We start from the raw sequence: 25619 nt of genomic DNA on the forward strand, positions 1-25619 counted from the left end.
CTGGGAAGCAAGTTGCTGGATTCTGCCTGGGCAGGTGCTGGCTCAAAGTTGGAATCCTCAAATTTAGTAAGTGTTCAAAGGCTTTGGGAATCATCCAAAGAGTATGATGACTGGCAAATGACATATGTCCACAGAGCTGGCAGACACTGTGTTTGGCAAGCCCTTTTCACCTTGGCATAGCTTCTTTCAATCTTCTTAGTGTCCCCTTTCTATTATGATAACATTCTAGCTTCTAAGATTCTTTGAAATGGGTGAATTCTCTCCCTGGGAGTTGAGAGATGTTTTCTGCCCTTATGACTCTCACTGTCCTAATAAGCTGCTCCCACAGATACTGATGGAGTGTGTCAATTCTGTGAGGTTTGATGAGATGAGAAGTTGTTTGAGAACCACTGCTCTGAGGTGAGGAGAGGGAGAGGGATGTGTTGGGGTGGGGAGAGAAGATGGCGGATGGGCAGTGGGATAACCAGGTGCCAAGGTCGCAAGGTGGGAACAAGCTTGGTGTTCTCCAGGACAAGGCGAAGGCTAGTGTGGTTGATGCGTGGAGAGCAGAGCACAGTTCCAGGTGTGGTCAGTGTGGAAGATGAGGCGGCCATTGAAAAGGAGCTCAGATTTTACTGGAAACGAAGTTGCAAGGTTTAAGAAGAGAAATGACTTCAAGGTTACTTAGTGGAGTGTGGATATTAAAAGGCAATAGTCTGAGAGCAGGAAGACCAGACAGGATCTGCTGGAACTCATGTTCACTGTCATGTTTTACCATCCAGCTCAGAGGCGACCTGCTTTTAGAAACCTTCCAGGTTTCCTCAGGCAGAGTCAGTCTGTCCTTGAATTCAGCGCGTTCCCTTAGACAGGTACACCATTCACGCTTCTTTCTCTGCCAGTGGACTGTGAGTTCCTGGAGGGTCCCCTGGGCGGCCTCCAGCCCTGTGCTGTGCCACCATCACTCTTCCGGGGAAGAAGTGGGGTAGAGGGAGAGCCTTTGAAGCCTGTAGTACAGGCTGTCCTTCCAGCTCACAGGGGGCTCTCTGGAGAATGTATGTTTGACTTTCTATTCCCGGTAATATAAGTTCAAATGTTTATGGATGTTTTTGAAGCTGGGATGAAAGCACGTCTATTCATGCTGGTAGAATCTATGAGGCTTTTTTTTTTTTTTTTTAAGGAGAGCCCACCGCAAACCCAGAGTTACTTGGCTGGGGAAAGGAATGTAGTATGAGGATCGGGGTGAAACCTTGAGGCGGGCAAACCTGGACGGAGCTGGACCACATAGCTCGGGCCTCCTGAACTGGGAGCCTGGGCGCCGGCCAGAGGCACCTGGGGGTCAGGAGAGCGAGTCGGGGGTCGACCGGGCCCCGGGTGTACATCGAGGCAGAGAGGTCAGAGCCCGGCCAGGAGGCACCGGCCTCTCAGAGGAGACCTGGCCGGCGCAGGGCAGGGCCGGGCGGGGCGGCGGCGGGCCGGGGTCGGGCACCGCGCCGCTGGCGGAGGGGCCCCAGACATTCCACGTCCGCCGCGGGAATGCACTGCCCAGGCTGCGAGCCGCCCGGGACAGGCTGGAGGGGCGGGGCCCACTGCCGAGGGGCGGGGCCCAAAGCCGCGGGGCGGGGCCCACGGCCGCGGGACCTTTTAAATTGGCCGCCTGGGCACCGGGCACAGGCCCGCGACTGACCCAGCCAGCGAGCGAGCGACGACCCATCGACGGACACGGGCAGCAACGCCAAGTCACCATGTCGCGCCACCTCCCGGGACTGCTCCTGCTGCTCTGGCCGCTGCTGCTGCTGCCACCCCCCGCCATCCCCGGCCCCCTGGCCCGCCCCGGCTTCCGGAGGTTGGGGACCCGCGGCCCAGGGGGCAGCCCTGGACGCCGTCCCGCTCCGGCCGCCCCCACCCGCGCGCCCTATTCCGGGGCCGGCCAGCCCGGTGGGGACGGCGGCGCAGGTACACCGCCTGGGCGGGGGCGGGAGAGGGACCCCAGGCAGCGAGGAACGTGAGAGGGCCCCAGGGAGGGACACTCTCCAGGGGGGAGGGAGATCCCGGGTCGGGGCCCGGCGGGATGCATGGGTGGCCAGGGGCATCAGGCGGTGAATGAGGAGGAAGAGCCTTCGTCATCCACCAAGTATTCCCTCCATCCCAGCCCGGGCCAGACCGTGGTGCAGGAGAAAGATCCCCTCCCCGATGAATCTCGTGGGGAAACTGAGGTCCAGAGAAGGAAGGGAGATGCCCAAGGTCACTCATAGTCAGGACTAGACTTTGAGTCTCCTTAAGGTCAGACTCCAGCAACTGTCCCCTGAAATTTGGTCAGGGAGGATGGGGCACTTGTGGGAACACCTGGGCGCCTCGCAGCTCTCTGTCCCAGACCCACCTGTGGTTCAGCTCAGTAAACCTTTCCTGAGATTCTGCTTTTAGTTCTCTGGTTGAGCAAAGCTTCTAAAGCAGCATCCAACACAGCCCCTGACAGCACATACAGGGAAACCAAGGCTTGTTAAGGTGAGGGGACCCAGCAAATCAGTGTCAGAGCCCAGAATCACACTCAGGGCTCACATATCCCAAGCACAGATCTTTCCACTGCTTCAAGCTACGCAGCTCTTAATATGGTTTACCTAAGATTTTACCTTCATTTCCAAAAAATTCAGCATCAGGCTTGTTAAAGTCTGGCTTTAAAGAAAGGCTGCACCAAACCACTTTCTGGAGGTCCAGTCTCACCTGGCCAGCGATGCTTCATGCCCCAGGTTGATTTGTATTGTCTACCCCTCCTGCACCTTTCTGGATAATGTTAGGGAAAAGCACAAGGGATTCTTTCCTGCATCAGTTCCAGTGGTCTGGATTTGATATGACAGGAGCACTGTCATTGAGACAGGGAGCGCCTGGGTTCACAATGGTTATATTCAGTTAGTAGCCAGTTGGTTGCTCCAGGCCAGAAACAGGGATAGCTGAGAAGCCTTTCTCTCAGAAGTTAATCTTACCTCTGGTCCTGATCCATCTCCCTTGGGGAAGGGTCTAGGAGGGAGAGGAGGGATTCTGCATGGGGTGGTCAATGTTCTCCCTAAGCAGTACTGGTCCTTTATTACCTGGAATCCAAACCAATATTGAATGATAATTCTTTAATAAACACAACATTCCACCCTTTTTCAAATTCACTTCCTTTTTGCATCCAGAAATTGCTAAGCTTTACTATGGGCTTTTATTTCTAGCAGAACTATCAGAAATGGACCATTATTGTGAGTAAGGAAACATTTTAGGAAATTCAGATTCTCATTTTCTTGGTTTCTGAGAATCAAAGTGCTGTCATCTAGAAGAGGGGAGTGATATTCAAAAACAATAAACAATGCGGGGGTCTGAATTAGAAAGTGAGAAATCGCTCACAGAATGTCCTGCCAAGCCCCCTGTATTTTCTACTCCTGCTACAATAAATTACCATGAACTTAGTGGCTTAAAATGACACACATTTATTATCCAAGAGTTCTGTGGATCAGAAGTCTGACACTAGTCTCACTGGACTAAAATTAAGGTGTCAGCAGGGATGTGTTCCTTTTGGAAAGATCTTAGAGAATCCATTTCTTTGCTTTTTTCAGCTTGTAGAGGCTGCCTCACTCCTCAGCTCACGGCCTTTTCCCTCCACTTTCAAAGTGATCAAAGGCAGGAGGAGTCCTCATATGTCTCTCAGGTCTCCTCTTCTGCCTCCCTCTTCCACTTTTAGGGGCCTTTGTAATTATAGTGGACCCACCAGAAAAATCCAGGATAAATTCCCCAATCTCAAGTCTTTAATTTAGTCACACCTGCAAAATCTCCTTTACCATGTAAATGAACATACTTACAGGTTCTGGGGATTAGGACATGGACATCTTCAGGGAGGCATTATCCTGCCCACCACACCCCTGTAAACTCCCATAGATGATTCCATGTGAAAAATCAAGTGGAGAAAGAAGGAATCCTGCACGTTTACTTACAAGGACATAATCTTGATATTAGTAAGGACACTGCTTGGATATTAGTGACAGCATTGTCAGATATGGAGTTTGTATCATATGTAGTTTTCCTTTTACTCAAATTATGCAAAAACATCCAGATCCATTTCCTGGAAGGATTTTCTTCTTTTCTGCTCTTGCTGCATGGAAACATGGTAATCAGAGATGAAATGAAATTCTGGAGGGGTTTATTTTGTTTTGTTTTTTTTAGAATGAATTCCTTTTGACTTGGCTAAATATATGATGTACAGCATATTTCAGGCTGGTGGCTCAAAGTCACCAAGCAGGATGTTTACTAGATACATAAGATAATGTTAATTTGGTGGTGGAAAATGTTGCCTCAGAGAGAGGTGACCATACAATGAAAGTCCCTTTGGGCTGGGAGTCAGGAAACCTGGAGTCTAATCCATAGTCTACTGCTTTCTGGCTCTTACACCTCCCTGAGACTCAAGTTTCTCACCTGCAAAATGGGAACAAAAACAACTGCTGCATCTCTAACTTCTCAGGACTGTTGTGTTGGAATCCTGTGATCTCTAAAGTGTTACTGAAAGTAGGATGTTATTTATTGTCTTAATTAATACCTCTAGGAATCAGGCTAAAACCAAGAGGATACTTTTCAGTTTTTAAAAGAAAACTATACAGAGGCATAATTCCTGTTCAGATGGGGCTTTTTCTGTCATCAACTGCTTAGCCTAGGAATTTTTTTTGAGTAAATAAATACCTACATCTTCCCCCATAGACACTGAGTAAATTGCCCACTGAGAGTTGCATCAATTTCCAGCCCCCTATTAGGAAAGGAAAGAACCCTGAATAATGCTTCATGCCCAAGGATCTCATTTCCATTCAAGCCTTGGATGTGTGTGTGTGTGTGTGTGTGTGTGTGTTGAGAGAGGACAAATGGCTTTCTCTTAGCCAGTCCTGACTTTTGGATTTGATTTGGGTGGCTAGGAGCGGGAGGAGTGTAGAACAAGATTAGAGGGAAAGAGGATAAGAAGGAAGAGCTGAAAACAAAAATGTATTGCATTGCTCCAATGTGCCAGGTAATTTTCTGTGGGAAAGATACGTTTCTTTTTTTTTTAATTTTATGTATGTATGTATGTATGTATGTATGTATGTATGTATGTATGTATGTATTTGCTGCATTGGGCTTCGTTGCTGCGCGTGGGCTTTCTGTAGTTGCAGTGAGTGGGGGCTACTCTTTGTTGTAGTGTGTGGGCTTCTCATTGCGGTGGCTTCTCTTGTTATGGAGCATGGGCTCCAGGCACACGGGCTTCAGTAGTTGTGGCTCAAGGGCTCAATAGTTGTGGCTCATGGGCTCTAGAGCACAGGCTCAGTAATTGTGGCGCACGGGCTTAGCTGCTCTGGGGCATGTGGGATCTTCCTGGACCAGATTTTGAAACTGTGTCCCCCTGCATTGGCAGGTGGATTCTTTTTTTTTTCCTTTGGCAGGTGGATTCTTAACCACTGCACCACCAGGGAAGTCTGGATACAAGTTTCTTGAGAGCATGGAATCTGGATTATTTGCTTTTGTAACTCCATGATTGCAGGTTCTCAAAAAAAAAAATATTTGGTGAATGAAAAAATGAAAGAGAGGTGACTAAGAGACTTTGGTGGGGGCAGTAGGACAGAAACCAGGTCAAAATCTCTGCTTCTTGAAATGACATACTGACAAAGATGGAAATCAACATGGACCAGATTAAGTTATCTTTCTTTCCACTTTCAAACTGTAACTCAGGGCTAGTTGGCCCTCAGAGTTCACTAAACATGAGTGAATGACCAGATGGAAGGAGAATTTAGGGCTACTCTGGAGCAGTTTTCACTGCCTTGGAAGCGGAGTAAAAGAAGGAGGCCAACAGGAGAGCACCAGTGTGCTTCACCTCACATTCTGCCGTTCCCCGAGGGGCTGTGAGGCTTGGGCAGGGAGGGGAGAGCGCAGTGAGGCTGCCCCAAGTTCACCTGTCACATAGTTCAGGGACACTGTCCCATTGCCTCAGAGGGCCAAGCTGCCCAAGAGAGGTCTGGAATCCATTCATTCCTGGGAGTCAAGAGGAACATTTGAACAAAGATTTAAGCAGAAGGATTTCAGGACTCAGCCAGCCTGTAGGAGAGATATTTGAGGAAATGTCGCACCTCTGTGAATTCTCACTAGGGAATCCTGAAGGCCTCAGTGCTTTCCACATCCAAAGGGAGAGTGGTTTGGGGGAAGATAGCAGACAGTGGAGTATTTGGGATCAGGAGATGCTTGCCAGAGCTCTCAGATGGGAGAACTGCCCTATTCCTTCCTTCCTTCCTTCCTTCCTTCTCTTTTTCTCTTTCTTTTCCTTCCTTCCTTCCTTCCTTTCCTTCCTTCTCTTTTTCTCTTTCTGTCTGTCTGTCTGTCTGTCTCTCTCCTTCCCCTTCCTCTTCTTTTTTGCCTCCCAGGGCAGCATTTGCGATCTTAGTTCCCAGACCAGAGATCAACGCACGCCCCCTGCAGTGGAAGCGCGGAGTCTTAACCCCTGCACTGCCAGGGAAGTCCCAGAGCTGCCCCATTTCTGACTGTGGTCTGCTCGTCGCTTAGTCATATCTGTTCCCCACACCCTTCTTTGCAGGTGTTTGCAGGAGCCTGCCCTTGGACTTGGTGTTTATCATCGATAGCTCTCGGAGTGTGCGGCCCCTGGAGTTCACCAAAATAAAAACCTTTGTCTCGCGGATAATCGACACTCTGGACATCGGGCCGGCGGACACACGGGTGGCAGTGGTGAACTACGCCAGCACCGTGAAGATCGAGTTCCACCTCCAGACCCACTCGGATAAGCAGTCCCTGAAACAGGCCGTGGCGCGGATCACACCCTTGTCCACAGGCACCATGTCGGGCTTGGCCATCCAGACGGCGATGGACGAAGCCTTCACAGTGGAGGCAGGAGCTCGGGGGCCCAATTCCAACATCCCTAAGGTGGCCATCATCGTGACAGATGGGCGGCCCCAGGACCAAGTGAATGAGGTGGCAGCTCGGGCCCGGGCGACTGGTATAGAGCTGTACGCTGTGGGCGTGGACCGGGCAGACATGGAGTCCCTCAAGATGATGGCCAGCGAGCCCCTGGAGGAGCACGTTTTCTACGTGGAGACCTATGGGGTCATTGAGAAACTTTCCTCTAGATTCCAGGAAACCTTTTGTGGTAAGTCTTTGCTTCCAAATAGAAAAGATGTTATAGTCAGACATTGTGCATCCGAAGGAAAATAAATTCTTTTTTTTTTTTTTGGTGGAAATTTTATGGAAAACAAGTATAAACGATGCTTTTTCTGTATGTGCTTTTTTTTTTTTTTTACAAACTTAAACATACTTTGTTGGTTCAGGAATATAGAGCTGCCTTATATATAACTTGGTTTGCTCATAAAAATCTAAGTGTTTGCATTAGAAATGTGAAGTTCTGGAAATATCCAGGGTAAATGATCCTGCTGTTCCCTGATGGGGTCAGAAAAAAAATACAAGTAAAAAACTCCAGACACCTCTCTTCTCCCATCTGCCCACCACATTTTTTTCCAGACATTTTCTTTAGTTTTACCATCTCTAGATTTAACAGAACTCTGCTTGTTTTCGGGCAGAAGTCAGGGACTGCATCTGTCTGTGGAAAGATGAGCTGGCTTATATTCTAGTGTAACTGTCAGTCAACGTGTACACAGTGAATACTCTAGTTTTCAGATTCAGCTCCTTCTCTGATTATTCCTTATGGTGGGACAGTATAAGGGACCAGGGAGGTTAGGTTTTCAGCTCACTTGTGAGGTAGCAAGAAGCAGGGTATTTTTTGTTTTTTTTTTGAATTTTAATTTTTAATTGTTTATTCTGTTAGTGTTCTTCTTTCTTCCTTTAGGATGGAGTTTCAATTCAAACATGCTGATTTAATTAGAATTTTTAGCATGAATCAGCCAAACCCATGAATATGAGTCCATTCAAACCTCGGGCTTACCTTTAGTCACTGACCAAAATTATGAATTTGTGGGACTCAAACTTTTTAATATTTACTTTTAAATTTATCTTTGTTTTTCTTTTTAAAATTTCTATCATCTTCCTTTGTTTCTTTCCATCTATACTCATGCTTTATTTTTTCTTATTTGGAGATAATCTTTCAAAGCCCTCTGTGGAATTATCCAAGCAGGTGTGGACAAATTTCTAGTTGAGGTGAATTTTAAAACATAGATACCTTTTCCTATATGATCTATTTCACGTTTGTTTTTTCAACATGTGTTTACTGATCTCTGATGATGCAAAGATAAAGGTAGTTCCTCCTTACCATCGAGCAGCAGTCTGGGGCCGGGGATGAGACAAACAAGTGAACCAATAATTACAATTGTAAATTTCAAGGAGGCTTTATATGTAAATGAATGTGAAACTCAGTAGTCAACAATTTGTCAGGAAATGGGAGATGAAGTCTCGGTCTGGAGCAAAGTTTGACCTCATCTCAGCCAGACCTGGCCAGGGACCCCTTGTCTTTCCTGCCCTCGGACACTGGGCCTGCACACGCTGTTCTTGGCTTTGGTGGCATCTACTCAGCATTCATTGGTTTCCCAAAAGAAAATAGATTTCTTTCTCCCAGGAAACCCCCGTGTTTGTGGGTGAGAACTTTTCCATAAAGATGCTGGTCTGTGGAAAGGTTGGGTCTCAAAGCTAGCACCTGGGGTTGGGCTTGAAGGACATAAAGTAACAAGTGGTGAGTGGCTATCTTTTCATTCTGGTACAAAAGACCTGCTTGTTCTGGGGGAAAAATGTCCTTGCTATGGGAAAAAGACTGAGGGGCAGCTGTTGTAGTCAACGGGCTGGAAAGGTTATTCCATGAAAAGGCCCTTCTTGGGAAAATATTAGTCTTGTCCTGTTGCCAAAGCAGTGGAGGCTGGGTGACCTGCCACTGGGGTGCCAGCCTCCTCCAAGAGGCCTCTTTGGTTTCTCAGAAATGACTAAATTAATTGATTCTTCTATCAAAACACGTCACTAGGGGAAAAAAAAAATCTGAGATAAAAATGGCTCCAGGAGCAAAACGATGGGGACGCAGTTTAGCTAATGTAATCTAATTCGGTGTGTTCTTCCTTTTCTTTTCACCGGTTTGTATATAGCATATGAATTTATTCTCCTTGCAGATATGAGAGTTGCATGCACATACATTTGGGCTCAGGAAGCCATGCCGCGTATTCAGAAGGCAGTCACCAGCATTGCCCTCTACCATTTGCATGTTCAAACATGTATTGCTGCCCAAGAGTGAATGCGTTCCATGCCTAGAGGAAAGCCTGGGTGTGAATTCTGTTTAGACACAGACTATAGTACCCTTGGAGGCTGGGTCTGGTTGCAGTGGGACAACTAGCTCATAGAACTTCAGGAAGTATGTTATTGTTCCCTTCTTTCTGTTGGGAAGCAAATGCTTTTTTTTCTGGCTAGGTGGATATACTGAAGAAAACATCCAATTGTCTGATTCATGTGTTTGGCTTCAGCTCCAAATTCAAAATTCCCTTTCTGTTTTGAGAAAGTGAACCACAAGATCCGTGATTTTAAACTAGTTGCTAATTTAAACATTACTAAGAGTGGTTATTTATAATAAGCCAGGGGCAGAAAACAAGTAGCCATTTTTTTTCTTTTTTTTCCCATCCCCACTCCAAGTAGCCATTTTTTAGAGCAAACTGAAGATAGAATTGGAGAGGAATTTGGAGAGCGATGTTGTTTTGACGCAGGAGGAAGTACCTGAAATGCTTCTTATGTGTGGACGCTGACTGTTGTAAATTTCCTTTGCACAGCTCTGGACCCATGCGCACTGGGCACACACCAGTGCCAGCACGTGTGTGTCAGTGACGGGGAAGGCAAACACCACTGTGAGTGCAGCCAAGGATATTCCTTGAATGCCGATAAGAAGACGTGCTCAGGTGAGGCTGCTTAGGGGATGGCGGCTGACGGGAACTCATGTGGGGACTCACTCCGCAGGCCCTGGACTGGCCTTATGCTTTTCTCCTAACTGCCTTGGGGCGGATTTACTCTTATCAACGACTTGTAACAAGAGAAGGGTTAGTAGGGAATAGGGCTAGTGAGGAAAGGGCCAAAACTCTTGGTCCTTTGAGGTTTTGAATTTTTTTTTCCCCTGGATTTTATTTAATTAAACACAAACTACCCTTGCCTCTCTGTGACCATAGAAGACTCATGGAATCTAGAAGTGGAAGAAAATCTACGGAGGTTCTCACTCATCAGCTATATGAATACTCACATACAGTCAATGAAGAGTGGGAATGAGGTCCCTTTTGTGAAATTCTAGAAAAATGTTTTTGAGAGGAAAAAAACTTAGAGATCATTCAATTCAACCTGCTCATTTTATAGAAAATGAAATTGAACCCCCCCCGCCTCCCCCCCTCCCCACTGCACTCAAGAAGGGAGAAGGCTTACCCATGTTGTCGGGTCTGTACGTGCAGGAGCCCAGACCAGGAAGTGGGTTCCCATCCCCTGGTCTAGCAGGCTTCCTCTTGTGCCAAGCTGTCCCGTGTCATTAGCATCGTGTGCGTGCACGCGTGCGTGTATGGTGTGCCCCACAGTTATTTATTTACCACCTTTTCCACATGTTGACATTTGTCCTGATCATCTTTTGATAGCTGTTGATAAGTGTGCTCTTAACACTCACGGCTGTGATCACATCTGTGTGAACGACAGAACTGGCTCTTATCATTGTGAGTGCTACGAAGGTTATACCTTAAATGAAGACAGGAAAACATGCTCGGGTAAGTGGGCGTAGGGGCTTTACTGTGGCCTCCCTGCTTACCTACTCCTTAGCCAGTGTGGGGGCTGGGGGGCGGTCAGATCAACGGGGAACTTGGTCTCTTTTCCTCTCTTGCCATCTTGGGCTTTTCCCGTTTCTTATTAGAAAAGTTAGAAAGGGCAGCATGTGTGTCTTATGACCCGCCATGTGCGAGTGTGCTGTTTACTTCCTTCTCTGTACCCAGCCCTAACAGTCCTTTCCAGGTGCTAAAGACAACTGAGTAAGGGAAAATCAAATAACAGCCCATAAGGTACTTATCACTTACAAAAAGAAAAGCAGTAACTCCATAGTGGAGAAACCTGGAGACACCACTTCAACCAAGTCATCAGAGTTGACGTCACCAGCAGTGACACACAGTGACGTCATGCATCTCCTGACCTGATGTTCTGAGGGCACAACAGCACTTCTGTTGTATTCTTGCTAAAAATTCAGAGTCATGAGGAAACCGCAGACAAACCCAAATTGAGAGATGTTCTACAAACTAATTTTTCAGTAATTTTCAAAAGGGTCACAGTCATGAAAGGCAAAGACAGACTAAGGAAATGTCCCAGATTGGAGGAAACTAAGGAGATGTGACAACTTAATGCAATGTGTGATCTTGGATTGGATGCTAGATCAGAAAAAGGACGTTAGTGGTGGAACCATTGGCAAAATTTGAATAAGGACTGAAGGTTAAAGACATTGTATCAGCGTTAGTTTCCTGGTTTCAGTAATTACTCTATGCTTCCTGTGGGATGTTAACATTTGGGGACATGGGGTGAAGTGCAGGACTTTTTGTACTGTTTTTGAAACTTTTTCATAAGCCTGAAGTGATTTCAAAAGGAAAAGTTCAAAGATAAAAAACAATAGTTAAAAAATATCATGTCAGTACAGAGAAAAGTACATTGAGTAGCACTTTGGGTCTTGAATTCTGACGCTGCTCTGAGTCCGTTGATCTCCTTTGGACTCAGTTTTCTCATTTATTACAGCAGAGGGTTGAGCCTCAGTTTCTGCAAACTCTAATTCTATGTCTTTCTGAATCTAGTGTAATTAGTCCCACAGCTGGAATCCCTGTGATTCAGCATAAAAACAAATCTAAAAGGAATGCTTTGGGAAGTATTTACGAGATACTTAGATTATAAAAGCTCAGTTTAGATGATTCTGAAAAGGAGTAGGGAAAAGCAGAAGAATAAGTATTGTGTGTAGGAGTTTGTTTTACTCAGTTAATTTCTAGTAAGAACAAATATTACTGATGATTTTGAGTGGTTTCTAGTAAGTCTTCCTCTTATGCATTGCTAGCTGCAAATAAGATTTCCATACACAGCTAATAAAAAACTTTTCCACGTTTAATTTCTTTTCTTCTGGACTTTTGTTGGGCAGCTCAAGATCAGTGTGCTTTGGGCACACATGGCTGTCAGCACCTTTGTGTGAATGACAGAGCTGGGTCCCATCACTGTGAATGCTACGAGGGCTACACTCTGAATGAAGATAAAAAAACATGTTCAGGTAAGGTCCACTCAGTAACTTCTTTCATCCGGGGGTCTTTCTGCTGCAGGGAAACCAACTTGCAATTCACCAAGATAGAGATTCTTTAAGGTAATGTGAGGAATTGAGCTTCAGACATTCTACCATGCTTGCAGACCAAGGCAAACATTGCTCAGGGAGCAGTGAATGAGCTCACTAGGTTTTGCAAACACAGCTCACTTCAGAAAATTACTGGGTAGGTAGGTTATGGATAGGGAGTGGGGGATATAAGAAAAGCTAATTGAACGTATGGTCCTTATCCAGGAAAATTTTATAACTCTGTAAAGCAAATAGGAAATTTAGAGGAAGTCAGTTGGACAGTAACTACTTGGTGTGATAGGCCAAACTGATCTTTTTCCAGTGAAAATTTGGCCTGGAACTTTTCTGTAGCGTTAATCTTAAAGCCGGATGGTTTTAGTAAAGGAGACTTTGTAAATGATTGAATTAGACCTACACAGATCTTCCAGTAAGTGTGAAGCAAGTCCTTCCCCGACAGTTTTGAGATGATCAATCTTGGGTGAATCTGAGACTTATGACTTGGTGAAGGAGCCCGCACCAGACTGCTAATCCTCATTAATTTGATTTAAACTCACTGGCAGAACAGAGTGGCATTTATAATGTAAAAACACTCCTAAGAGAAATTCCTAGCTCTCAAGGTGATGTTTAGTTTTGGCGTATTCAATATTTTTTTAGATTTTATGTATACTTACCTTTCCCTTGAGAAGATGTAATGTGTGACCTTTTCAGGAGAGATTAAAGGAAGTGGTATATCACCAATTCCCCCTTTAAAAAAAAAAGAGACCAATAAAAGAGTACTGAGCATCTATTTTGTTCCCAGGACTCTGCTAATCACTGTGGCGATGTAAGGAAGCATCAGCTGCCCCTGAACTACAGTCTGGGTGCAAAGAGAACCAGAACCTTAAGAAAGCAAAGCCTCTGTAGTCAGGGAGACGGACCTGACCGACAGTAACTAAGGGCGGGAGGGGCTGGGAGGCAGGAGGTCTGGGACGGACACCAACACCAGGGCTGGGACTGGAGGTGGGCCTCGGAGGGAGGAGGGAAGAGAAGGCTTAGATGGAGAAGTGGAGGGGGCAAGGGCAAGGGGAGTGGCTTGCGAGGGTTTATTCAGGGGGGTGGGACTAAGTCAGTTGGATGGAGAGGACTCAAGGCTGCACTTCTCAAACCTTTACAAGTATCCCTCTTGGTACTTTCAGCAGAACCTTTAAACTGAAGACCTGGGAAAAAAGGAAACAAAACACATTTACATGTAAACTAATAGAGATTATGGGATGAAATGGGCCATTTTATTAAAAAAAGAAATCAAAGGAGATTTTCAGTTAAGGCAGATGACTCCAGGCAACACTTCCAGATAACGGTTCGCCAACATTGTGCAGTGCCTGCTGGGTGCCATGCGTGGTTCTAGGTACTTCAGGAGCAGTCACACATTTACTGCTCACAGCAATTTCAAGAGGAAACTGAGGCACAGGCAGATTAAGTAACTTGTCTATGGTCACTTGGCTAGTGAGTAGCAGAAGCAGGATCTGAACCTGGGCACTTGCTCTGGTGGTTACATATGCTCTCAGACACTAAACTACACTGTCTCATGGTACAAAGCACAGGACAGCAAAAGAAGATAGAAGAAAAAGACTAAAAGGTGGGAAGTTGGTATTTGTATATTTTACAGCAATAATGGGTGTCATTCTAAAACTGGGGTACACGACATGGATCAGATTCCCTCTAATGGCCTGCCTTCCCCTTACTGGGCAATGGGAAGGCTTGAAATTAAATGTGGAGCTGCAGATCAAGGGTCGGGGGCTGGAGGCACGTCCACTTGTTATCTCTAGAGTCACTGCTAAGCTGGGTTGATGGGAAAATGAAATGTTCTTCTAGCAGGCATTCTGCTGGAAACATCTAAATTGTAGTAGTGAAGGGGAATATCAGTGTGAAAGTTGGAAAGACACTATGGATAGATTACCTATGGCCTTATACTTCACGGAAAGCTATTATATAGGCAATAGTGAGCCATGGAAGGTTTGCGAGCATAGAATGACACTTAAGAGGAGAGTTAGAGGGGAGCAAATAAAGTAGTTTGGCTCTTGCAATGGCCGAGGAAGAACCTATGTGTCCCAGGGAGCTCTTGTTCCTTGTACTTACTTGTGACAGATACAAATACTTCCCTATCCAATCATGCACATCTTTATCATCATTGTTATTATTTTTCTCTCTCTCTGTATGCGTGTGTGTGTGCGCGCGTGCGCGCAAGGCAGTATTTTCTGTCCCACTTTAAGTATCAAGGACAGGCCCTTGGTCAATATAGTCTTTTCTGTGCATTTTTTTGTGCAGTGTCAAATTTAACTCCATGCGCAGGTAGGTCCCTAATAATTTATTTTTGGTGATGGCGAAGATGATCTATGTATGGCTGGAGAGGTTGGACGCATTTATGGTCATCAGGAAAGGCCAGAGGTAAGTTCTAGAATAGAATCAAGACTCAGTGCAGCCCCAGGACTGAGGATAGCAAAAAAGAGAAGGCACCGAAGACAGCTGCAAGAAATGCCAAGGACAGGGGTACGGGATAGGGAACAGGAAAAGGGGCTCCCTCCTTCTGAAACATGGGAGACACATTGCTGACCACTGAAGGATTCATTTGCTGTGCTCATTGGCTCCAAACCAAAGCTTCTTTCTCCTGGAAGTCTGTGTTTAGTTTCCAGTTGTCATTTGTGAACATTCTCTTTCCTGCTCCACTCCCGCTCAGTTCGTAACAAGTGTGCGCTGGGCTCTCACGGGTGCCAGCACATCTGTGTGGATGACGGGGCCGCGGCTTACCACTGCGACTGTTATCCTGGCTATACCTTGAATGAAGACAAGAAGACATGTTCAGGTAAAGACTGTCCCTTTAAGCCTAATTCATGCGCTAGGACAGTCTCAGGAGTGAGCTTTCCTGTCTCTAAGTCTGCAGCACCGGTCTGAGTCTTGCTCCTTGGTCAGGATCCTCCAGCAGTTCCTAGATGCCGTCAGAATGAAATAATTCTACTTTTCCACCAGGCAACCTTCCCTGCATGGTCTGATTCCATTTTTTTTTCCCTAATTAAAGTCTCTCCCTAAGTCCAGATTTTTTTTTATTGTAGTAAAATATACATGACATAAAATTTAGCAGTTTAACCATTTTAAATGTAGTCCTGTGGTGTTAAGTATATTCACATTGTTGTACAACCATTCCACTATCCACCTGCAGAAATTTTTTTTTTTTATCATCTCAAACTAAAGCTCTGTAGCCGTTAAACAAAAACTCTCCCCATTCCTCTCTCCCTACCCCTGGTAACCAGTCTTTTTCATCCTGTCACTACATTTGTCCCCAGTTTCACTCCTCTCCAAGACCTGTGATGCAGCCACAAGGACTGTTTGATATTCCAGGAGCGTGCCCTGAACTCACCTGTCTCCACTCTTTGTGATCCATTTCCTTTGCCACTTTTGCTTGTCAAAATCCAAGAACCACATCCTTGCCAGTGTTTGGTTTTCTTGGATTAAACTTTTGCCGATCTGGTGGATATAAAGAAGTATCTCCCTGCAGTCTTTTCTTTTTTTTTCCATTTCCTGGTTACTAAAGAGGCTAAGTGTCTCATATTCATTGGCCACTTCTGTTTCTTATCTAGAAATGCTATTTATGCCCTTATTTTTCTATTGGGTTATTTGTATTTTTCTTACTTACAAGAACTCCTCACATTTCTGGATATAAATTCTTTGTTGTTTCTATGTGTTGCAAATATCTTCTCCTAGCTTGTGTTTATACTTCCACTTCTTAAATGATGTCTCTGCAATAGTATTCACTATGTTTTAATTCTTAAGCTGTGCAGTGGGTTTATCATACATTTGTTTTCATGCATCGTTTATGGTGCATTTGTTTTTATTATGCATCATAACTTACAAAAGTGTCTTATAAATTACTTTGTGTGAAACAAATGTTACAAAATAATGTTTGTTTGATTTCCAGGGTTAGTTCAGTTTTTACCCCCTCTACCAGAATCCTCCTTATCCTTCCATTGAAATTTGTCCTCTTTCATCACTGGACATCCTGTATTGTGGTTACTTGTGAATTCCTTCAATCATTCCTCCATCCAATCAATAAATATAGCATCTGCTATGTTCTAGGCACGAGGTATACAATCTTGAACAAAACAGGTGTGGTCTCTGGTAACAGTCTAGGGGGAAAAGATAAGTATATAACAAATTCATAAATTAAATAAGAGCAGTGATGGAAAAGAACAGCATGGGAGTTGGGGAACCTATTTCAGGTTTGGAGGGTCTCTTGGAGAAAGTGACATTTTGAGTCCTGAGGATCAGTGGCAGGTACGTGGAGACTGGGGTGCTGGCGGAAGTAGGGAGAGCAATGCCACGTCCTGAGTGGTGGCTTCAGTGGGGAAAGTGAAAAGCCACCACTGTGATGAAAGCAGGACCAGCCAGGGGGAAGTGTGGGGTAAGACAGGAGAGCTAGGCAGGGGCCAAATCATGCTGCTCTTCTGGGGCAAGGGAAATTCTATGAGAAATGGGAAGTCATGGAGGGATTTTAGCAGTGGAGCGACACGATGCTGTTTATATTTTTAAGTCACTCCAGCTGCTGTGTGAAGAGTGGATTGAAGAGGATGAAGAGCAGAAGACCAGTTTGGAGGCTACTGCAGTTGGGCTGGGATGGTGACAATGTGATAGAAGTAAACTGATTCCAGATAAGCTTTGGAAGTAGGATGAACAGGACTAGGTGATAAACTGGATGTAGGGGATAGGACGGCAGAGGAATAGGATGGCTTTCCTATTCCACTTGAGCAGCTGGGAGGATGGGATATCTTTACTGGGGGGAGGAAGACTGAGGGTGAAGCAGATCTGGGGAAGAAAATGCAAGTTTTGGACTTGTATTTTTATGTTCCTGTAGACTGTAAACGCAAACCCCCAAGGGTCGTAGATCTTGTCTGTATTCCTGGCATCTACCATAACACCTGACAGTTACTCGGCAGATGTCTCTTCATTTGAGATAAAGTATGGATCAGTTTCTTGGGGAGGGTGAGGATGATAAGGAGCAGCTTGCTTTTAGAATTTGAGTAGGTCTGGGTACTGTCTCCCTATCTTAAGTGTTTAATCTTCAGAAAAATCAGTCTTAGGCATTTTTTCTTCTCCTGGAAGGTGAGGATTCCAGCATGGTTTATAATGGCTTAGGCTCTGACCTCATTTGTTTAGCCATTGGCTTATTTACTTGTTCAGCAAATATTCATGGAGTTACTGTTCTATATCTACTACTCTGTTAGGTCCCGAGGAAGGAACTGGAGACAAATTAATGTTTTGTGTTTTGTGCTGTACAAGTCTTACACTACTTTTCTTAAATTTATTCCTAAATACTTTACTCTTTTTGATGCTAGTATGAATGGATCCATCTCTCAACTCAACATCCCAATTTTCCAGTTTTCTATGGGGGTGTTTTAATGAGAATATTACACTGAGCCCATACCCTCACAGAGCTTATAGTCTATCAGGCAAGCTATATATCAGGATAAGTATCCTGATAAGATATGTATCAGGTGCCAGTTTTGTACTCTGCACAGGGATCATGGGCATGTACTTGATATTCAGTAGATATAATACTTTCTGGCTTACTTATTAATTTACTGATTGAGATGGGGATTTGAGTTGGCTGTCTGTAAGTTTCAATAGGATTTGGACAGCTAGATAGATTATATTTAATTGAGTCAATTTATGGTCCTGCAGCCCTGTATCTTATCTTTGTAGAATGTGGGAGAAAATGCAAGAGCAGAGGACTACCCTCTGGCCCCAGGCAATACTACTACTCAATTGGAAGATGATTCATCAGTCTTCAAACCTGGAAGTTACTCTTATTTCTGTTAGGGGCTATGATATTGAGTAGAAATAGCTGCCTCACTGAATTACAGAAAGAAATTGGCGTTAGAATGATCATTCTCCTGGGTTCTTTGCTTAAAATGTCAACACAAACCTCAGCTTTTAGTTCTGAAGGATTCATGGGTAAGAACAACAACTCAGTTTAAACCATTCAGTAGAATAATAGTCTGTATAGGAAATCAGGAATTATCTGCTTGTTTTCTATGTCTGTGAGTCTATTTCTGTTTTGTAAGTTCATTTGTATCATTTTTTTAGATTCCACATATAAGTGATATCATATGATATTTATCTTTGACTTACTTCACTTAGTATGAAAAACTTTAGGTCCATCCATGTTGCTGCAAATGGCATTACTTCATTCTTCTTAATGGCTGAGTAATTTTCCATTGTGTATATATACCACATCTTCTTTATCCGTTCACCTGTTGACAGACATTTAGGTTGCTTCCATGTCTTGCCCGCTGTAAACAGTGCTGTTATGAACATCGGAGTGCATGTATCTTTTCAAATTAGGGTTTTCTCCAGATATATGCCCAGGAGTGGGATTGCAGGATCATATGGTAACTCTATTTTTGGTTTTTAAAGGAACCTCCACACTGTTCTCCATAGTGAACATTTTCATTTCTTAATGAGGACACAGTATCACAAGGCGATTGCCTCATCTCTGCATTCTTGGCTTCTCCCTACATCAACTTAAACATTTACTTTATATCACGGTAAATGTCTGATAATCATAAAAGTATAGAGAACGATAGAATGAACTCTCACATAGCCATCAGCCAGCTTTGACAGTTGTAAACTTTTCCTCAACATCTCTAACTCAGTTTCTTCTGTGACAAATTCCACAGTATTTTCTCCTCTTTCTGTGTGCTCTTTTATCCTTTTATCTCCTAGAAAATGCATTTAGGTAAGTCTTAAAAATGGAAGTATCGAATCATAGATTTCCCGACTTGCTATGATTTCTAATTAGCTGTAACATTCTGTGTACTGCCATTGTCTTCAGCCATTGAAGAAGCACGAAGACTCATCTCCACAGAAGACGCGTGTGCATGTGAAGCCACGCTGGCATTCCAGGATAAGGTCAGCTCATATCTGCAGAGACTGAACACCAAACATATCCTTTCTGGAAGGTTTTCTGCTTCTGCTTGAAGCCAGCCTAGGTACTACAATTGAGGCGACATTTTAGGACATTCCACAGGATCAGGGCCTTATTCATTAAGTTTTAAGATGAGCAGTAGTAATACACAGCTTTAATTTTTAAATTTAGAGTTCTTTTTAAGTGTTTTAATAGACCGTTACACCCATTTTTATTTACGTGTAAAAGCTGTGTAATTATTTCCTAGTGCTTTTCCATAGCAGTATAAACTCCTAATTGAGCTCTATTTAACAGTGCTATTATCCTGATTCCTTAATATGACTTTTTAAAACATTTATTTATTTGGTTGCGCTGGGTCTTAGTTGCAGCAGGGAGGCTCCTTAGTTGTGGCATGTGAACTCTTAGTTGCGGCATACATGTGGGACCTAGTTCCCTGACCAGGGATCAAACCCAGGCCACCTGCATAGGGAGTGCAGCGTCTTAACCACTGCACCACCAGGGAAGTCCCGATATGACTTTCTTATTCAGAATCTGTACATGTACCAAACGAGTCAGCTGATTAATAGCGTATGATAGCTCAGATGACACACAGTTTTGCACTTTGTCTAGCCAAGCGGTCAAAAAGCAGATTTCACAACGTAACACGGTACTACCTCAGAAACTTTCAAAATCAATTCTTTAGCCAAAGGAGTAATTCAGGAAAAGTACTTTTTCTTAGCACAGTTCAAGGTAACAACACTGTTCCTAGGGATTTTAGAGGCGTGGTATTGAACCCGTGATAGGGATAACCTAGGAGTATGCAGAGACTTTCAAGGGGGAGGGGGAGGGGGGAAACAAAGTTTTAAAGGAATCAATTTCCAGATCCTTCACTTCCTTAAATTAATCTGCCTACAGTGCCACTTGGGGTCAGTTGGCATTCTCTTCTCCCGCTCTCACTACAGTGTCACCATTCTCCTAATTGTATACAAGAGAGGCATACCTCTTACTAACCCTGAACTTCACTAAGGTGAACTTCTTGGAAAGATAGGCTCTCCATAGAGCCAAGCAAAGGGACAATTCAGTATTTATTTTTATTTTTTATTTAATTATTTTTTTTGGCTGCGCCGCACAGCATGTGGAATCTTAGCTCCCCAACCAAGGATTGAACCCATGCCCCCTGCATTGGGAGTGTGGAGTCTTCCCTGGGACCGCCAGGGAAGTCTTGACAGTTTTTTTTTTTTTTTAATAAATTTGTTTATTTACTGGCTGCGTTGGATCTTTGTTGCTGCATGCAGGCTTTCTCTAGTTGCGGCGAGCGGGGGCTACTCTTCATTGTGATGCACGGGCTTCTCACTGTGGTGGCTTCTCTTGTTGCTGAGCACAGGCTCTAGGCGTGCAGGCTTCAGTAGCTGCGGCATGCAGGCTCAATAGTTGTGGCCCTCGGGCTCTAGAGCACAGGCTCAGTAGCTGTTGTGCACGGGCTTAGTTGCTCCACAGCATGTGGGATATTCCCCGACCAGGGATCAAACCCTTAGTCCCCTGCATTGGCAGGTGGATTCTTAAACACTGTGCCACCAGGGAAGTCCCCCGACAGTTTTTTTAAATTAAGGTTTCATAAATACTGCCCCCAATTCATTCCATTAAGAGATACCTTTCTAATTAAAATGTACCTTTTATTTTTAATGATTTTATGTCAAAATTTGTAATTTATTTGTTGTTTAGATTAATTGTGTGCCCATAATAGTTGTAATGATAACTCAACTGAGACGATTAAAAAAAAACTTAGAGGCTTATGGTCAAAGACAATTAATTTAAAGGTAATTTCAATATAAATGTGTATGTGTTTGTTGTTTGTATAAGTTTACATCAGAGAAGTATAGTAGGGTGATCAAGAACAGATTTCCAATATTCAAAGTAGCATAAAATTCTGTGAAGTAGAAAGGAAATACAAATTCAAGGAAATATTTTATTTTAGAAGAACAATAGTAGTAACAATTCAGTATGGCATTAATATCACATGTGATACAATTAAAAGACATTTAAATTTTATTTTAAAGCATCAATATTTATAATATAGCACAAGTTGCATATTTTACAACTAAAACAGAAAATTTTCATAGAATTTAAATATGCACAAGATATTACTTATTTGTCAAAATTATTTTAGGGGACATATGAGCAAAAATGTTTGAAGATCACTGCTTTATATCATGCTCTCTAAAGAACAGAATATCTGAGTTTTAGATAGATTAGATTTTTGGTGAGAAAATAATTTAACTCTTTTTGTTCAAAATAGAACTTAAATTTCTTTTTATCGTGTACTGAAGTGTTTGAAAGTGTGTTTACATTTTCTAATGTCTAAAAATATATGGTGTTAGCCTTAACAGCTAGCCACTCGATGACATTTTGGAGAAGCTGCAAGCAAATGAATATGGACAAATACATCGTTAAATTGCTCAGACTTTTTACCTGGAAATAGGGAGCACTTGGTGTATTTAATACTTTGGCATACTCCAGTGTTCCTGATAATAATCTGCCATTACAAATGCTTGAATGTTACTGGATAAGTAGTATGAGTATCTTCTGGAGAATCATATTTTTTTAAGGAAATAAACGTCCCTTACTAAAAGCAAATTTTCGCGTCTCTAAGCTATGACTGTGAAATAGGTGGTAGGAAATAGAATGAAAGGTTTCATAATTTCTTTCTTTACCAATTGAGCCATTTAATTTTTGAATGTTTATACTAGTAAGATAATCATACTTAAAATGCGAACTTCTGATTTATATTTTTCTTGATAGTATTTACAGTACAAACCAGTCTTGTTACTTTAGAGTATAAATTGTACAGGGTATTTACACCCAGAAAGTTCATATAAATAAATTGAGATGAGTATAATTTAGAATTATATCTTTAACACTTTTTTTTTCTCACTTTTGCCAGAGTACTGTTGAAGCTGTGATCGGGAGGATTGTAATACACATATCTAAATGTAGTTAACACAGATTAAGTGAACTGTTATATGCCATTTTTAATTCATTCGGATGTTAGAAAGAAACACACAGCTAAAGACTTTAGTTGTGAATTAGGTGTAAAACTTTTTACCAAGGACAAAAAATCCTAAATTTACTGTTTTACTTTAGGATCCAATCAAAAAAATTATATATTTATAAATATTGCTGTAACAAGTAACAAAACCTAATGTCTTTTAAAATGTTAATGATAAGCCTCATGTTTTTTACTTACATATTTGGTAAATATTTTTTTTCAGTTTTAAAGCTTATAACTTTTAGAAGTAAACAGCTCTTTAAGTTGATTACTACTCATTCTTTTTTGGTTTATGTTGTCTTTAATAGAATAAAAACATCAGTATCTTTATATATTGTCATGCCTCTTTTTGGTGACTCGCTATACTGACTTGTCTATGAACATATTTTCTTAAATTAAGCTGAATTACAATTATTTTGAATATGAAACAGTTTCTTGTCAAAGGACACAATGTTGTGACTCTTCTATAATTTAATCTCACGCTCTTAAGGTTAAAAATTTAAGTTCAGGTTAAATAGAAAGGAATAGAAAGGCTTTAATCAAGAAATGTTGGGGCAGAGAAAATAAAATAAAATTACCTAAATTCAGATAAAATAATCATGAGGGTACATTAATATATGCACCTGAAAAGAAAGTGTAACCTACAGATGTAAACCCAGAAAGAGTAAAAAATCTAAACCAAAAACTGTAAAGGGAAGAAATGAAAAATGAACACATGAAAGGCAGTGAATATTATATGGAACACATATTGTTATTTCTCAACATTTTTGAAAGGACCTGACATAAAGCAAGTATTATTTTCCGAACTTATGTGAACACACAATCAGTTATATTAATATATCACAAAGAAATGGTGTTACAGGAGGAATAAATGAGAGCTCATGTGCGAGAACTAGGGAAATGTATTTAAAGAGAGACAAATTTTCAAGAGTGTGACCGTCAGTAGTTTCAGCTAATCAAGTGTTAAACTTACCCAGTTGACTGGAATCCCCCTGGCTTAGATAGTAAGTGCTTTTTCTCTTGAGTCCAGTATAAGGAACCCCGTGATCCGATGTCAACAAACATATCTTAGGGATGTAGCTGGAGCTGAAAAAGATACACATACATTTGAAAACAAAGAAACATATCACCTGAATGGGATTGGGGTTAAACTTGGGAAGAATTTCTCAGGGAGATCTCATTTGTGCTTTTGACTAGACACAATTGGCCAAGAGGGTAGGAACATCATAGGATGTATAAAACGGCCTTGGAGGCAGACAGGAATGGTGGGAAGATAAAAGCACATTAGCTTGCTTAAAGTGGGGGCACCAAAATAAAAGCATTTTAGACTGCAGGAAGAGCTGATTTTAGCTCTGGTTTAGATTTGATAGGAAAGGCCCTAGGATCATCGTCAATTTTTGAGTACGCTGGGTGAGGCAAGAGACTCGGGTCAAAGGATTTGAATGTTATGTGCCTGAGATGGGGAAAGATTCTGAGTGGGGAAATTAGCTACTGCTGCATAAAGTACACACTAGATTATACAAATCAACAGCTGTAGACCCAAATATGGTAAGAGGTAAAACCAGAGGTAAATAAAAAAATAGATGAGACCAAATAATTCCATGGGAGTCTGCCCTTTGTCTAAAATTGTGGTGGTCTGTAACTCTTCAGGCATTCAGAACGTACAGGGAGAACTAAAGAAAGAAATAAGGTAGAAAAAGAATACAGAATAGTGGACTCCAGGCAAAAAAATACCAAACACCTCAATTACTTAAAAATGGGAGGCTACAATATCAAAAAACCAAACAATCCAATCAAAAAACGGGCAGAAGACCTAAATAGGCATTTCTCCAAAGAAGACATACAGATGGCCAAGAGGCACACGAAAAGCTGCTCAACATCACTAATTATTAGAGAAATGCAAATCAGAACTACGAGGTATCACCTCACACCAGTCAGAATGGGCATCATCAGAAAATCTACAAACAGTAAATGCTGGAGAGGGTATGGAGAAAAGGGAACCCTCTTGCATTGTTGGTGGGAATGTCAATTGACACAGCCACTATGCAGAACAGTATGGAGGTTCCTTGCAAAACTAAAAATGGAACTACCATATGACCCAGCAATCCCACTGCTGGGCATATACCCAGAGAACACCATCATTCAAAAAGTCACATGCACTCCAATGTTCACTGCAGCACTATTTACAATAGCCAGGACATGGAAGCAACCTAAATGTCCATCAACAGATGAATGGATAAAAAAGATGTGGTACATATGTACAATGGAATATTACTCAGCTGTAAAAAGCGAAGAAACTGGGACATTTGTAGAGACAAGGATGGACCTAGAGACTGTCATACAGAGTGAAGTGAGTCAGAAAGGGAAAAACAAATATCGTATATTAACACATATATGTGGACTATAAAAAAAATGGTACAAATCAACCAGTTTGCAAGGCAGAAATAGAGACACAGATGTAGAGAACAAACATGTGGACACCAAGTGGGGAAAGCAGGGAGGGTTAGGGGGGAATGAAATGGGAGATTGGGATACCAAATTGTACACTCTAAATATATGCAGTTTATTGTATGTTAACTGTATCTCAATAAAAGTTCTTAAAAAATAAATATATGCAGTTTATTGTATGTTAACTGTATCTCAATAAAAGTTCCTAAAAAAAAAAAAAGGGGAGGCTATGCCCCAATGGCACTTATATGCTGTAATAGCCCAAAGGTCACACATACTTTTTTGTCCCTTTTCTTTAAAAAAAAAATTTTTTTTTTAAATTGAAGTATAGGTAATTTACAATGTTGTGTTTGTTTCAAGTGTACACACACATTCTTTTTATAAGGACCTTTGCGCCGCAGTAACAGCTTAAATAAGCTGTTAAAAACTTCTAACACAAACAGAATTAACAAAATCTACTCCCAAATTGCTCCAGGGGGCTCCCCAACCCCAAAAGGCACAAAGGAAGATTTGCAAGCTCTGAAAACGCACGTTTGTACCTTCATTTGGCCCACGGTGCCAGCCTACCAAACACAGTAAATGACTTTTCCCTTTCCCAATGTTGGGGCTTTGGGGCTTACAAAACGCCTCATCATTACGACCTCATCTGAACGGGCGCCCTTTCTCACCTGCTACTGACACCTCAATCGAGCTCCACCACGACCGTCCGAGGTGTGGCCGGTCCTCAGAAGCCGCCCGGATGGAAGGCAGCTGAGGCTACGAAGCTGGGCGCTGAGGGCCGCAGCTCCGGCCAGGGAGCTGCCAGAAAAGCCTACAAGGAATGCAACCAGCTCCAATCCCCGTTTAGGCCCGTCACAGCGACTCTACCAGCCCCGCGATGTCCGCGCAGGCGTACGACGCCCAGCGATGCGGGGACGACGCCGGAA

At 42.9% G+C, this 25619-nt stretch overlaps 1 protein-coding gene and 1 long non-coding RNA gene across 2 annotated transcripts; one reads left to right on the forward strand and one right to left on the reverse strand.

Moving 5' to 3' along the window:
- Positions 1-1721: 1721 nt before the first annotated feature.
- On the forward strand, positions 1722-22431 carry MATN3 (matrilin 3). The gene is made up of 8 exons (XM_057743111.1): positions 1722-1932; positions 6551-7117; positions 9720-9845; positions 10560-10685; positions 12083-12208; positions 14979-15104; positions 19128-19238; positions 21595-22431. Exons 1-8 carry the CDS (start codon positions 1722-1724, stop codon positions 21648-21650), a joined length of 1449 nt encoding a protein of 482 aa, XP_057599094.1. The 3' UTR covers positions 21651-22431.
- On the reverse strand, positions 14937-25600 carry LOC130857442 (uncharacterized). Its single transcript, XR_009054825.1, has 3 exons — positions 25362-25600; positions 23219-23331; positions 14937-15075 (listed from the first exon to the last, which is right to left on the reverse strand). It is a non-coding gene; the product is annotated as an uncharacterized LOC130857442 (long non-coding RNA).
- Positions 25601-25619: the final 19 nt, after the last annotated feature.

The sequence above is a fragment of the Hippopotamus amphibius genome, chromosome 7 (assembly GCF_030028045.1).
Source record: "Hippopotamus amphibius kiboko isolate mHipAmp2 chromosome 7, mHipAmp2.hap2, whole genome shotgun sequence".
Lineage (NCBI taxonomy): Eukaryota > Metazoa > Chordata > Mammalia > Artiodactyla > Hippopotamidae > Hippopotamus > Hippopotamus amphibius.

Excerpts from the sequence above, each read along its gene's own strand:
- MATN3 (XM_057743111.1), top strand. The coding sequence starts at position 1,722 with ATGTCGCGCCACCTCCCGGGACTGCTCCTGCTGCTCTGGCCGCTGCTG. Across the intron at positions 1,933-6,550 it reads CGGTGGGGACGGCGGCGCAG|GTGTTTGCAGGAGCCTGCCC; the intron begins GTACACCGCCTG and ends CCTTCTTTGCAG. Across the intron at positions 12,209-14,978 it reads AGATAAAAAAACATGTTCAG|TTCGTAACAAGTGTGCGCTG; the intron begins GTAAGGTCCACT and ends ACTCCCGCTCAG.